At 39.2% G+C, this 13,417-nt stretch overlaps 1 protein-coding gene across 1 annotated transcript; it reads left to right on the top strand.

The window, feature by feature from the left end:
* Positions 1-1,407: 1,407 nt before the first annotated feature.
* Positions 1,408-7,063, top strand: LOC118231508 (uncharacterized protein At1g10890). Its single transcript, XM_035425355.1, has 6 exons — positions 1,408-1,493; positions 2,316-2,358; positions 2,755-2,880; positions 2,979-3,047; positions 4,950-5,045; positions 6,381-7,063. Exons 2-6 carry the CDS (start codon positions 2,317-2,319, stop codon positions 6,456-6,458), a joined length of 411 nt encoding a protein of 136 aa, XP_035281246.1. The 5' UTR covers positions 1,408-1,493; position 2,316; the 3' UTR covers positions 6,459-7,063.
* Positions 7,064-13,417: the final 6,354 nt, after the last annotated feature.

Raw genomic sequence — 13,417 nt, 5'->3', positions numbered from 1 at the left:
TAACGTGTTGTGAATGAGCCTCTTTAACTTAATGCCAAATATGACCTTTATTTAAAACTTAGGGAAATAAATATTTGCACAAAATATTCAACAGCTGCTGGTATTTGACAGTTTCTTGAAAAATGTAAAAACTATTTTTACGTTCTCTGTGCTGTATTTCTAAGGAATAGTATATTTACCAGTTACCATTTAGCTGCGTTCCAGGATGAATACACACTCATGCATGATAATAGGCCCTATGATTTATTTACCACTAGACTAGGGCTAATTACCTAAGTAGGACCAGGGGCAAGCTCGAATGATTGATGGCCTAAAAATAAATCATACGTCCGAACATGGTAGTCAAAATGAGCTAGAGTCAAAAATAAATTAGGACGTAAGTCTCACTCAAGGCAGTCTGAGAGTTAAGACATCCACTTAAGGGTAAAATCCCATCTGCACTCATGTAAAGGTCTACTCACCAGAGGGGTTAGTCAAGGTACTGTAAACCGCCTCCACCATTAAAACAAAGCTGGTCTGCAGTACATTTGCTTGCAAACTGCTTTAGATAAATATGGTGAGGTTTCGCTGTGCTGCCTTCTCTCTATATACATGGTGAGAGTTATTAGATATGAAATATTTTACTTTTTTAAACTGAATTTTTCAGTGCACTATCCAATCAGACCAGAATATGACATTACATTAGATTACATTTGTTTGGCAGACACGTTTATCCAAAGCGATGTACAATAAGTGCATACCGAAGGTCATTGGAACAACTTCAAAACACAGGTCCGGTAAGGTACAATACTCAATTTGTAACAGTTATTTATAGCCAAGAACACATTGAGTCCAGTTCACACAGTAAACATTACTCTGACCTAACCTATGCTAAGTCAAACTAGGAGGCATGACACACTACAACATCAAAATAATGATGGAAAGTACAATAAATGCTGGATGGAGATACATGTAACATGAAAGTGGCACAGGAGGTACATGTCTAGCATGAACGAGGGGGATTTAAGTGATAATGAGGCCTGTTTCTTTGCAATTGCTTGTGCTCACCTCTAGTTCTTTCTTTCTAAAAGCGGATGAAAAGTAAAAAAAGTCTTTCTTTCTTTGTTATCTCTCTCTGTCTCTATCTCACACACACACACACACACACACACACACAGAGTGACAGAAAGAGCCATATAGAAAAAAATTCCGACCCACTCTTGCCATTGGTCTACTGAAATATTGCTAATTAAGCTTGCCCCTGTGCATTCTCCAGCTAGGAACATATCAACACCAGCAAAATCAATCTATCAAACAAGATGGGGCACAGATTTTTATTAGTATGCAAGTGGCACTTTTGGCAGAGAGCTGTCAAAATAGTTGTCATGTCAGCCCTCAACACTGAGTTATATTACTGAATGCTGGACACCCGGAGCCCAGCACAGCAGAGAGAGCAGGGAGAGAGTGAGCCACGCTTAGTGCCGCCGCGGGCTAAACACTGGACCCGGTTCTATGTGAGTACTGCTGGGCTGCTCCTCAGGTCTTATTCAGAAGCCCTCAGGGTTGCTTGAATGCGCTTGACAAGCTGTCAGTAAGACCTCATCCTGTCCTTACTGTGAGAGATGTATGACCACTGGTGGTTTGCTCCTATTGTTACGGGTCTACTTTGCCTACTTTTCTGAGATTGTGTGCAGTTATACAGCCAGTTTTAAAGGGCCTGTGTATCTCTGTATTTATTCTTATGCATTTCTCTACTTTTTATCATGCATTTTTTTTATCATGCATGTTTATCATGCAAGTGTCTTTACTTGAAGCTTGCATTAAAAAATTTTCATTCGGAAGATTTTGTGGTATAAAGTGACCTAATGCTGTAATGACACAGAACACAAAATGCAAAATGTGACTGTGTATTTCTCAGAGTTATATACAGTATCTTCCTTGTTTCCTCCAAACTGCAAATCTTTGAGTTTACGCCTTGATTTTAGTTTTTGAGAAACAGAGCGTGAGTTTTATGCAAAATGGGAGTGACAACATTGCAAACACGCAAATGTCTTTCAGCAAACTCCATTACATGTCACTTGTAATTGGTGTGTTTACCCACTACAATGAGTGAACTCTATTGAACATGGAAACCTGGCATATACTCTAGCTCTGCAGTTTAAATAAGCTGGAATAGAACTGACTGAAAAACAAAAACATTACGTCATTAATTAATGGCTTTCCACTGGTCACAAATACTAATATTGCTTTATCATGAACTATTCATATGGGTCCTGGTCCTCTGTTTATTTTCCATGATCAGCTTGCCACCTTACCTTCCGCTCTGCCCTTTTTAGAATGACTCATGCAAAGCGGTTTGCTGGAATCCCCATGTCCAAGGTACTGTGCAGACATTAATATAAACGTACAGTATTGTGAAGCGTAAAGCATTTTGGGTCTCTTGGGGCAGGTCAGAAAATGCTTCCTCAGCTTAACTTAGAAAGGCACTGGTCTTGATAAAGAATCTGCAAGCTAGGGAACCAGCCATCCATCTTGCCTTTCTGGGAGTGTAGCACTGACCCTACTTGTGAGGCATCCAATTTGAGGGCAGGTGTCATTGTCACATGGTTTAGCCAGCACAGACAGAGTCATGGCTTTGTGGCGTCATAGGAAAACCATCGTGTCGATTTTGAGACATCTATGTAGAGTAGAGCTGTTGCAGTCATGAGTTATGACCATATGAATGCATATTCTGGTTTAGTCCTCTGCTTTTGCCCAATGATTCCCTCTCCTCAGACTATGAGGGAGATCTGTAAGGAGGAAGACTATGCCTTCCTGGAAAAGATGGAAGATTCCAGGGACAAAGGAGCAGAACAGGACAAGCTAGAAGAAGAAAAAATGAGAGAACACCACGAAGAGAGGGTAAATAATGTAGAACCCCACTTCCCGAGATCATGTGAGCACCACTGAGCACAGTGATGTATTCCCATGGACACTCATCACTCACACCGAACCCACAGATCCGTCGCAGCCAAGAGAGAAAGCAGAAAGAAGAGGAGAGGCAGAGAGAGCTGGAGGAAATGAGAAAGGTATTCTACAAATGAACGTGAAGGCTCATGTAGACTTGATGGCTCTTACGCTAGCTGTCAAGTCAGCATGAACATACAGATAGCCCTGCTGTCTTGAAATATGTGTAATCATTCAACATGGCATTTTTTAAATCATATATGTTATGTGACTTATATCTGCTACAAAATCAAGACAATTACTTTTTTTCTTCAAACAGAAAGTTCAGTGTAGGAATTTGTGATTTTAAATTATACATAATCAGAAAACAAGGTGTGTTGCGTTTGCTATTCCAATATAAAATCAGACTGTGCAGCAAGGACAGTTTCATGCTGTTGCCTGTTTTCCCTTTTTCCTTGTTATCTGCTGAACAAACTAGTTGATGGCTGATTATATTTACTTTTGCCATTTATCTGCACAGTGTTGTAAAAATTAAATGAGCTAATTCAATCCAATCGATGTAATGTAAATAATTAGATAATCAGAAAATGTAAATAACAGTTTCATACCAGGCAGTAATTCAGGGCTACTACGTCTTGATTGCAAAAAATTGGCTGGGAGTATTTGCAGGTGTCTCTTGTATTTTGCACTTGGAAACTGTTCAAGGCTCCTAAACCACAGGATTACATTTAGCCAGAACATGTTGTAGACTAGAGAATCACCCAGGAGCACATCTACGGGTAATGCCGCAGCTAGTCCAATTAAGAGTCATTGACGGACGAAGTTGTTGAAATAATATGAAATAAGGGAAATACAAACACTAGATGTTATTTTCCCCCAGAATTGTCTTTCCCTGTTAGTTTACATGCATGAGAAAGGTCTGAAAATACACAAGCTTTTCCCACTTTTAATCTTGAAAAAAATAAGTGAAGGAATTAGAAGCATGGAAATCTGTCTGGCAATGTCCTCCATCTGCTCCTTTGCTTTCTAGCGGGTTGTGTTTCCTCACAGCTGAGGAGGCCCTCGTTGTCCAGGAGCATCAAACAGTCCTGTGACTGATGGCAGACATGCTGGGGTAGAGGGCCCAGCCGTAGTCCCATGTGTATTCCATTTGGGACCGTCATAATTAATCAAGATTACTAAAACCCCCTCTCTTCCTACCCCCTACAGCCACCACCATGCCCTGTTTAAAAAAAAAAAAGCTTCTCCACAGCCTCTTTCTACGGAGGTGAGAGGTTTTCCGTTTCAGTGGAATGAAAATTGACAAAAGTGGCGGTGAAGGGCCGGTACATGTTACTTCGAGCCGTTGTAGACAGCGGGGGTAATAGCCATCTCAACAATTTCCATATGATAAAGGTCACAGCCCTGCCCTCGGCCCAGGACTGCGCATTACAAGCAATAGATTATTCCGGAAGGGGTAAATCTCTTGTAACAGACTAGAGTTCAGATGTCACACCTTGTGCCTTTCATCGTCTGGCCTTCAAGGTCAAAGGTTTTAAAAAGGTATTACTCACCAGCTCAGATGCTACATGAAAGAGGCTTGGTGTTGCAGAAATGCTGGAGGGAGAGGGCGGGGTTCTGAGAACCCTTCTGTTCCTGTAGGGAGGCAGCCATGTACAGTACATGAACACAGACCTCAACCATGTTTTCCTATGAGCAGCAATGGTCAATCTCCAACAGCGACTGTTTACTAAAACCTATGATTTGTTCAATTAATGTATTTTTTGCCCTTATTTCATGTACTTCACCCACAATGTCTTTTCCCTCAATGACTTTCATTTAGCTGTTGTGGCACCAGTAGATGTTTCTTTAGTCTGCAGCATGTTCTGCTTCAATGTCATCCAGCTGTTTAGCAACAGTTTGTGAGAGCGTTAACCTCTGCGCTAACCTTTGCGAGAGCATTAACCTCTACATCACCGGAGTGGCGGTGGAAGATTCTTGTCCTCCTAATGAGACCTGAAGTGGCGGTTTTGCACCCTTCACAGCAAAAGGAGCAGGAGTGGAAAAGCCATGTAGCTGAGCTGGCAGCAGAGCGGGAGGGGGCCCTGAAAGAGAGAGCGCTTCGGCTGCGAGAATTCAGGGTGAGGAAAAACACAAGCCGTTCCGTCAGCATCAGAGTCACACGCCCGATAGTACCGGGGGCACGGTGTCGTGGTTCACTTCATATGGTTTACCTCTGAAACTCACTTGAGCTAGCACATGTGCACAACTACATGTATATAGTAGAAAGTGGCACTTCAGTCAGTACATACAGTATATCCTGTGCGAGCAAGGGGGGCAACATTTTGACGTGAGCGATAAAAATGCTAAACGGCATCTATTCACATTCGTGAGGAGTATGGCAATATGACAGCCCATTATGTCCAAGTAGATCATAAAGTAAAGAAAAATATGCATGACGCATGAAACAGCATATTTGTTTCAACACCACCACATGCTGAACAATATTCCAAATATCACAGGCAGACAGCAATTCCCAATGGAACCATACAACAAATTGTTTCCTTAGTTACCAGTTGTATTTACTAAATAGACCCTCACCCAACCTACTTATAGTTTCTTTACTTGAAAATTACCTGGTGCTTTCACTTTTAGAAGCAGTGCAAGACAATTATGATTATCCCTAATCAATATTTTATGACCAGGTCATTACTGTTCGCCTAGGTGGCTTTGAATCAAAAACACAATAACTGAGATGCATGGTGGAACTTATAACACTCAGGTTGGTATGGTGGGCTATTCGAAACCCCACACCAACCCCCTTGAAAAGAACTTTGTCTACTTACTCATTTTAAGGGCATCCGACTTGCAAAATTGTCAGAAATCTTCTTCAAATTCGACGTAAAATATTTTACCATGGCCAATCAGGGGTGGAAGTTATTACTGGACATACATAAAATATACAGTATTGACTCAGAACACTACTTGTTTTAACGTGATTTTACTTTGAAACCTTTGCCGGTGACTAAATACAATGAATTTTAACAGTGAGTGATGATGTCATTGTGTCCTGTGGTTTCCTTATCTGGATGAAAGTATAGCAGCTCAAGTCTTTAAACACAAGACAAGTATCATTTAGCTTTTCAAAATTCTATTGTTCTTTACCCAACTGCATTCCAACCGCTGAATTAAAAAAAAAAGAAAATCATGCATCAATATTATATTTCAAACCTGCAATTCTTTAGTTTAAGAAACAAAATTAGTTAGACTGACAGCTTGGAATTCCATCTGTTTCTCTTCTGCAAATCTGAAGGCGTCATCCATGCGAACATTTCACAGGAAGACCACAATTTTCTTGCATGCTAACTGATCTGTGTCTCGTTGGACAAGAATGTTAGGAAAATTCTCAGGAAAGGTGAAAAGAAAGGTAAAAGGCCACTTTCAGGAATGTTTAAAGCACTCTCCTCACCTTGCAGAGTTTCCAGCGGAAGGTTCATGAGAAGGAAATGGATCTGGGCCAGGGGAATGGATGTGAGAAGATTGAATGTGACTGAGCACAAGCTGAGGGTCAACACCTTGGGAAAACAAACTACAGATTGAACTAGAGATTAGGAAAGTGATGACAAAGAAGCCTGTATTCTCATCTGAACAGCACAAAGTATAACCAATTTGTTTTGTATGATAGCCAGCAAATACTTGCCTGAATGTGAACTTGTTTTTTTCTGAGTGAGCAGTAATGTAATATAGTACATTACAGATATAATAGGGCCCTTCACACCCAACTCTCATTACCCACCCTTATAACTCAAGTAAATTGAAGCCAGAATAAGTAATACACAGCAAGAAAGCCCAATGCCTTTACAATAGGTTCTTGGAAAACACAACTTGGCAGGACGTTTTAAACTAATCCTTGCATTTAACTGAATGCATTTGGTATAAAGACATAAAAGATTTAAAGTCAGATGACATGGGTTCTGACTCTCTGTGCCATGCACACTGTCATAATAATAATAATAATAATAATAATAATAATAATAAGTGTGATTAAATGAACTAAGGTCTGTGACTTTGATCTTGACCATTATTAACTGTATGATTAAGCCTTTTCCATACTGTACAGGCTTCACTTGCTATTGAGTGCTTAGTCGAGGCCCCACAACAGACTGAGATCCATGGCAGCCGGAGGCTGTTTAGAACAAGTTCATGACTGTCACAACCTCAAAAAGGGGAATTAATTATTCTTTCTATTCCACATTTTCCCTTTCTTTTCTTTTTGCAACTTTGGTTGACACTGAAAGAAAAGATGAAACTGAGAGAGAGAGAGAAAGAGAGAGAGCGAGAGAGAGAGAGAGAGAGCAAGGGAGAGAGTGAAACAGGTGGCTCCAGTAGTGCAGGTCTCCTATTAACAGAAGAGCAAAACAGGGAGTCATGTTCCAGCGCGTCTGGATCCTGAGGACAGGGAAATACCACAGTCTCCTGGATCATCAGCCTCTGGAGACTCCACACAATCCGCTGCCCTGATTAGATAACCTAACGCCATGGGCAAAGCTTAAACCTTCTTGCCTTGAACCAGTACACAGTGTGGATTAACAGAAAAAGCCCCACACCGTCATTTACAATTAGATCACATTATTTATTTTTAAGAATTTGTATTTTTAGCAATAAATATATTATTACCATGATCATGGGGTTAATATCACATGACAAATGATATCCATGGTACTTAATATTTTAAGTATAAAAAGGGACAATAAAAGTGACAAGGAGCTATTTAAAAAAATAAATCTAAGTGCTCAATTGTACTGAATGGATCAGTAAACTTCAAGGAGAATGACTAACAAGTAACAATAATAATATTTCCATTGTGAGTGATTTAATGTTAATTTGTTAAGAAGGTTTGGATATTTCTTTTCAAATATCCAAACCTGGAACACAACAAGCTGCATGTTCTCCCAATGAGTAACTTGATGGTTTATCACCAATCTGGTTTCATTATAAAGCAGAGGAATGCTTTTGTGAAACACATTTCCAAGAAAATAGTACACTAACAATATAAGCCAGTTCATTTGAATTGCAATGCTTGAAACATACAAATAATGACTTGTCATTGTCTAAAAAAATTAAACAAGCTAAATATAATGAAGTTTGTTGCGTGTTGTATTGATTCCAGAACCTTTCCCCAAATTCCAGGAAAACTGGACATTGCCGGATGGATGGTTTATCATATTTCTTAACTTCTAGTCCTTGAATAAGAGTCAGTGGCTTGGAACTAAAAAAAGAAAATATGAGCGATGTTCATGGCAACCCTTACAAAAAAGTGACATCAGCTGTGCACTGGTCATGGCAATGACATCCATACTCGTAATATGAGGTCATAGTCTCAGGAAGTGAGAAGCTATGAGGATACTGCTGAGACAAAAACAATGTGTAATCCACCCCACATTTTATCGAAGAAACAAGTGTGCTGACAGCACAGCCTGAAACTACCTAAAGTTTACAGAAGAGGCAAATTCTTTCTGCATTTCTGGTTCAACCTGTGTTGCTAGACTGGAAGACCCTGGCCAACACTGGAATGGAATTCCACATTCTTCCCTCAGTTGCTACAGGACATGAAGCTTCCACCTGGCGTTTTTTTAGGCCATGGCTTGCTGGGGGCATAATTTCTTAAAAACTCCCAGAATAGTTCAAGGTGGTCTGGCCTTTTGATTCCTTTCAGAAAATTCTCTCTGTGCAGTGCTTTGTGACAACCCAATGGTAAACATGCAATATAGCCAATTCATTTAGAAATATAAAGACTTGCCTATAAATATACAATGCAGTCCATAAGTATTTGGACAGTGACACAGTTTTTGTTATTTTGGCTCCAGCAGATTGGATTTGGAATATAGAAATTAATATGCGGTTAAAGTGCAGTCTATCAGCTTTACTTGCAAGGTATTTACATCCATATCCAATGATCCATGTAGGAATTACAGCCCTTTTTATACATAGTCCCCCCATTTTAGGGAACCAAATGTAATTGGACAAAGTAACATAATTAACATAAAACATTTAAAATAAATGCTTCTTATTACATATTCAGTTGCAAATCTTTTGTATTCGATGACTGCCTGAAGTCTGTGACTCACCAGATGCTGGGTATCTTCACTGGTGATGCTGTGCCAAGCTTGTATTGTAGCCATCTTCAGTTTTTTTTGGGGGCTTCTTGCCTTCAGTCTTACCAAGTAATCAAGACATGATGTGATGAACTAACTTTTCAGCATCAGAAAAGGACAAAAATGATTTAATATGTGAGAAATGTCACTTGATATGATTAGCATGAGCTCAGTGTGAGAAAAGTGAAAGATAACACCTACTGTAGAATGCTCACTATGGGAGAGAGACGCAGAGTGCCATCACCTGTGGTTATGGTGATTGGCATAAAGGTAATTTTTTTTTTTTACCAGCATATTCATATGTCAAGTTATGGTACATCGGGTTGGAACTAGCAGCAATGGTTATGCCAGTTTCACATGAATCTCTGAAGGCCACTTCTGAAAAATGCGGGAAACATAAAAAAAATAGCAATCACATACTTTTTTAGCCCATGATGAGTCAAATTAGAAATGCAATTGCCAATAAATACATAAATAAATAAACAGTTTAATGGCGGAAAAAAAAGAGATAGAAATGCAGGCTTGTGCCAGTGATCCCCCTTTTGCTGCACATGGACAGTCACATATCTATTTAAAGCACAAACCCTGTGGAACCTGTCCTTTAGATTGAAATGCAGTTTAATTTGATGTAACCTCCCTTTGCTGTGGAACATCAGGGATAATCATGCAAGAAGAAACTCCACTGACAACGTTGCCTGCCTTTATACATACTGAACACTGCCACAATTGTCACCTGCCAAAGTTGAATGTGATTATATGATAAAATCCCTTAATTACAGTGGAAAAAAGGGAGTATGTTTGACTGCCGAGGGGAACGATACATATGAATGGAAAGCCATCATCAAATTACAGAGTTCTGCAATACTGGCAAATGATCAAGAATCACGTTGTATTGTGTATTTTGCGTATTCGTTTTTAAAGATGGTGGCTTTCATATATTATTACCTATGAATTCTAGGAAATGTCACATGAAAGCTACATCACTCATCTCCAGGGCATGTTGAGGTATAGATGAGATAAAGTAATCCTAACAAAAAGATAGCAAAAGCCCAGAAAAGTTTAATGGTAACCTGGGGCCATACATTCTGGCATTCGGTGATTGCTGCTGATGGATTAACTACCTGAAGATAATACCTGGTTTCTTTCAGGAGCCCATCCAAATGTGAAAACTTTTTGCAGATCCACCCTGGCACTAAAATACTGGTTTCTACATATCAAGTAAAGTCTTCAACCAAGCTGCTTAATTATTGGATTGTTTTATATGTATATAAAGGCTGGATGAAATAAATATCTGCATCGGCATTGGCCCATTTTCCTCAGGTAAGACTGGATACACCTAGCTTACAGCAAAGTGATCTCTGAATTTCCACAATCTCAGCACTCAAAGGTAGAGGTGTAGAAAAGTAGAAGTTGCTCCTTGGAGAGACACCACTGCATTGAGATAGGGGAACATGTTTTTCTCCTTAAGATCTACCTCATCTACAATGATGAAAAGCATGTACATGCTAATGGTTTGAAGGGGATGATAGCTGACATCATCTGATTTCCTGCATTATCAGCAAAATAGGAAGACATTTGAGGTGATAGAGGAAGTGATGAAATGCAAGTGAAGAAAAAAAACCCGCTTCAACTCCCTTGCGTTTTTAGCTGCTAATCTTTTGACTACATCTTATATCCTAAAGCTTCGAAAATGCAAATATTTACATGCTTTAGACAGAATTCACTTGTGTAATATATGAAGCTGCTGTGTAAGTTTACAGGATATTATTCATTGTTTATGCTGAGGGCTAATCCTCTTATGATCTACAGTGAAAAGCCCAGGAATAAATGAAATTCAATTGGAAAGGATGACCCAGAATGAAAAAAAAAAAAACAATACAAGACAGACTGCATAATCAAAAGGGAAAGAGCAACGGATAAATGTTTCTGTGTGTGTGTACACTCACGTTGGGGGGGTTGGGGGAAATAGAATGCAATAAGCAGAACAGTGACAACACAGATATTGGGGTAGGAGGAGATTATGTACCAGGATAAGGGAAGAGAGATGGAGGTTGTAAGCTCAGGAAAGGATGAATGGACCATTGCATCCTTGCTGATATGGTTGGCCTAAGGTTGATCATATTACATCATAACAGCAATATAATGCACAAATATGTGATGACTTTGAGATGCAAAAACTGTGAAAAACCAAAAGGAGGAAAAGTAACTGTGTGCTCATGATTTCATGATACTGATAGAAAAATAGGCCATGTGTCAAATTCAGTTCCTTCTTGCTTCAGAATAAAAAAAGCACGCATTCAAATACTGATCTAAGCAATCAATTTGTGATATGATTTTTAAATATGATAATTATAATATATTCCATTTCATTCCCAATTCTGTGAGAAGCTAACTAAACATTTGCTTTCATGTTGCATGCCAGTACCATAAATCAAAAGATATTACAAGCCAGCTCTTAATTTAACATGAACGTGGACCCTCCTCTTTATCCTCTTCAAATGGCAATTCCTCTCAGCATAATGACAAAATGCGAGGAAAGATTAAAGTCATCACGGAAGAGGACATTGGAGGGGAAGAAGAAGCTGTGAAAGCTGCTCGTGTTCTGCTGGAAGCAGCTGGCAAAAACGATTAAATCTGAAACGCCAAACGGAAGTATCAGGGGCTACAAGCAGGCATATGGCACAGACACTCAAGAAAGATTCCGTAAAGCTTCCAACCGGCAGAATATGCACGGCATCAATTAAAGTGCTGGCATGCTACTAATCTAAAACAAAAAAAGTCCTATTGTTACATTTCAGACCAAATAAGTCTTCATTAGGTCAGTATTCACCACTCAAATCGAAGCATTATTAATATAAAACTTTTGGTTTTGGGGCATTAATAATGGATTGGCACTATCATTTCTTAGGTCATACTGTACTTCCCTCTGCTCAGCATGCAAGCGATGTGTGTACAAGTGTGTCTTACCATGGTAGTTCTTGTATGCAGCAGTGTGAATTCTGTATTCATTCCGGCTGGTTCTATTTCAATGGAATTATTTTTAGTAGTGTATAAGCACTAACCCCCATCTCACCTAGAAGAGGACACAAGAGCCTCCCATTGGGTTTGTCGAAGGACATCTAATCTCCATCATGATAGCCTAAGAACACAGGCCAGAATTCAATCAAAATTCACTAAAAATTTCACTGACGGTCAACTTTAAGTTTTAGTTTTTTTCCCCTCACAAATACAGTTTGCCAAGTTTTCTGCAGTTTGGTAAACTCTGTTGGAGAAGAAACAAACAAAAAAAAAACTCTTGCATTTAAGTCAAAATTAATGACAAATTTGAATTGCATGCAGCCCACTGGCTTTGCTTTCCATGGATTCTTTATAAGGCTACTAAGAAGATAAATATTTTCATGAAATTGTGTTTTTTTTTTTACACCATAAGTTCCATGGACAAATGTATCCTAAGTTCTGACATCTCAGGAGCAATCAAGCTCCCGGTATCAACGCAAAGATCACACTCAGAAAACGTACACTAGAAAGACGAAATCTACCTGCGGCTGCTGTGTCATGAATGACGTAAACTGTTGATGGCACTTGGTATTAACATGTAAACATGGCACCAGCTTCCATATCTATGCTGATGTTATCAAACTTTGTATCTGCCATGCCCGATGATCCCTGCCCATCATAGACAGACACACCGGCTGTATCACAGACTTTAATGCTTGAATGGCACATAACAAAAGGCATGCCGAAAGAAAATAATGACAATTTAAGCCATTATCACAGAACATCAAAACTCTAAAAAACTAGGTGTTATCGTCAATAGTGATCTGAGCTTGGAGCAACATATCCTGAATGTGACCACAACAGCCTTTTACCACTTGAAAAACATTTCTAAAGTCAGACCTGTTCTCACTCAAGGTGACACAGAGAAACTAATGCATGCTTCTATTACAAGCAAGATATTGTAATGCATTATTCTCTGGGCTTCCAAAAAAGACATTAGGTCAGCTACAAATAATTCAGAATGCTGCTGAAAGAGTCTTAAATAAAACCAGGAAGAGAATGCACATTACCCCTGTTTTAAAGTCCTTACACTGGTTATAGTACCTGTTCATTTTAAAATGGATTTTAAGATAGTTTTTAAAAAATCTGTCCACGGAATTGTCCCCAAATATATTACTGATCTGCTTCCCAAATATTTTCCTAGCAGAGCACTCAGATCTTCGGGCTCTCTTCTTTTAATAGACTACCACTTTCGCGGTGTTTGAGTTTCGGTTACTTTCTTTCAATTCTGACTCATGGAAAACAAACACCCAAAAGTTACCTTTCAGAAGAAACCACGATTACGCCTGTAGTCAAAAGGG

This window comes from Anguilla anguilla, chromosome 7 (assembly GCF_013347855.1).
Source record: "Anguilla anguilla isolate fAngAng1 chromosome 7, fAngAng1.pri, whole genome shotgun sequence".
Classification (NCBI taxonomy): domain Eukaryota; kingdom Metazoa; phylum Chordata; class Actinopteri; order Anguilliformes; family Anguillidae; genus Anguilla; species Anguilla anguilla.
This window is presented reverse-complemented; position numbering and strand designations above follow the sequence as displayed.

Bases quoted from the DNA above. Each gene is read 5' to 3' on its own strand.
- LOC118231508 (XM_035425355.1), top strand. From the start codon at position 2,317: ATGACTCATGCAAAGCGGTTTGCTGGAATCCCCATGTCCAAG. The intron at 2,881-2,978 runs GTAAATAATGTA...CCGAACCCACAG, and splicing joins GAGAACACCACGAAGAGAGG to ATCCGTCGCAGCCAAGAGAG. The intron at 5,046-6,380 runs GTGAGGAAAAAC...CTCACCTTGCAG, and splicing joins TTCGGCTGCGAGAATTCAGG to AGTTTCCAGCGGAAGGTTCA.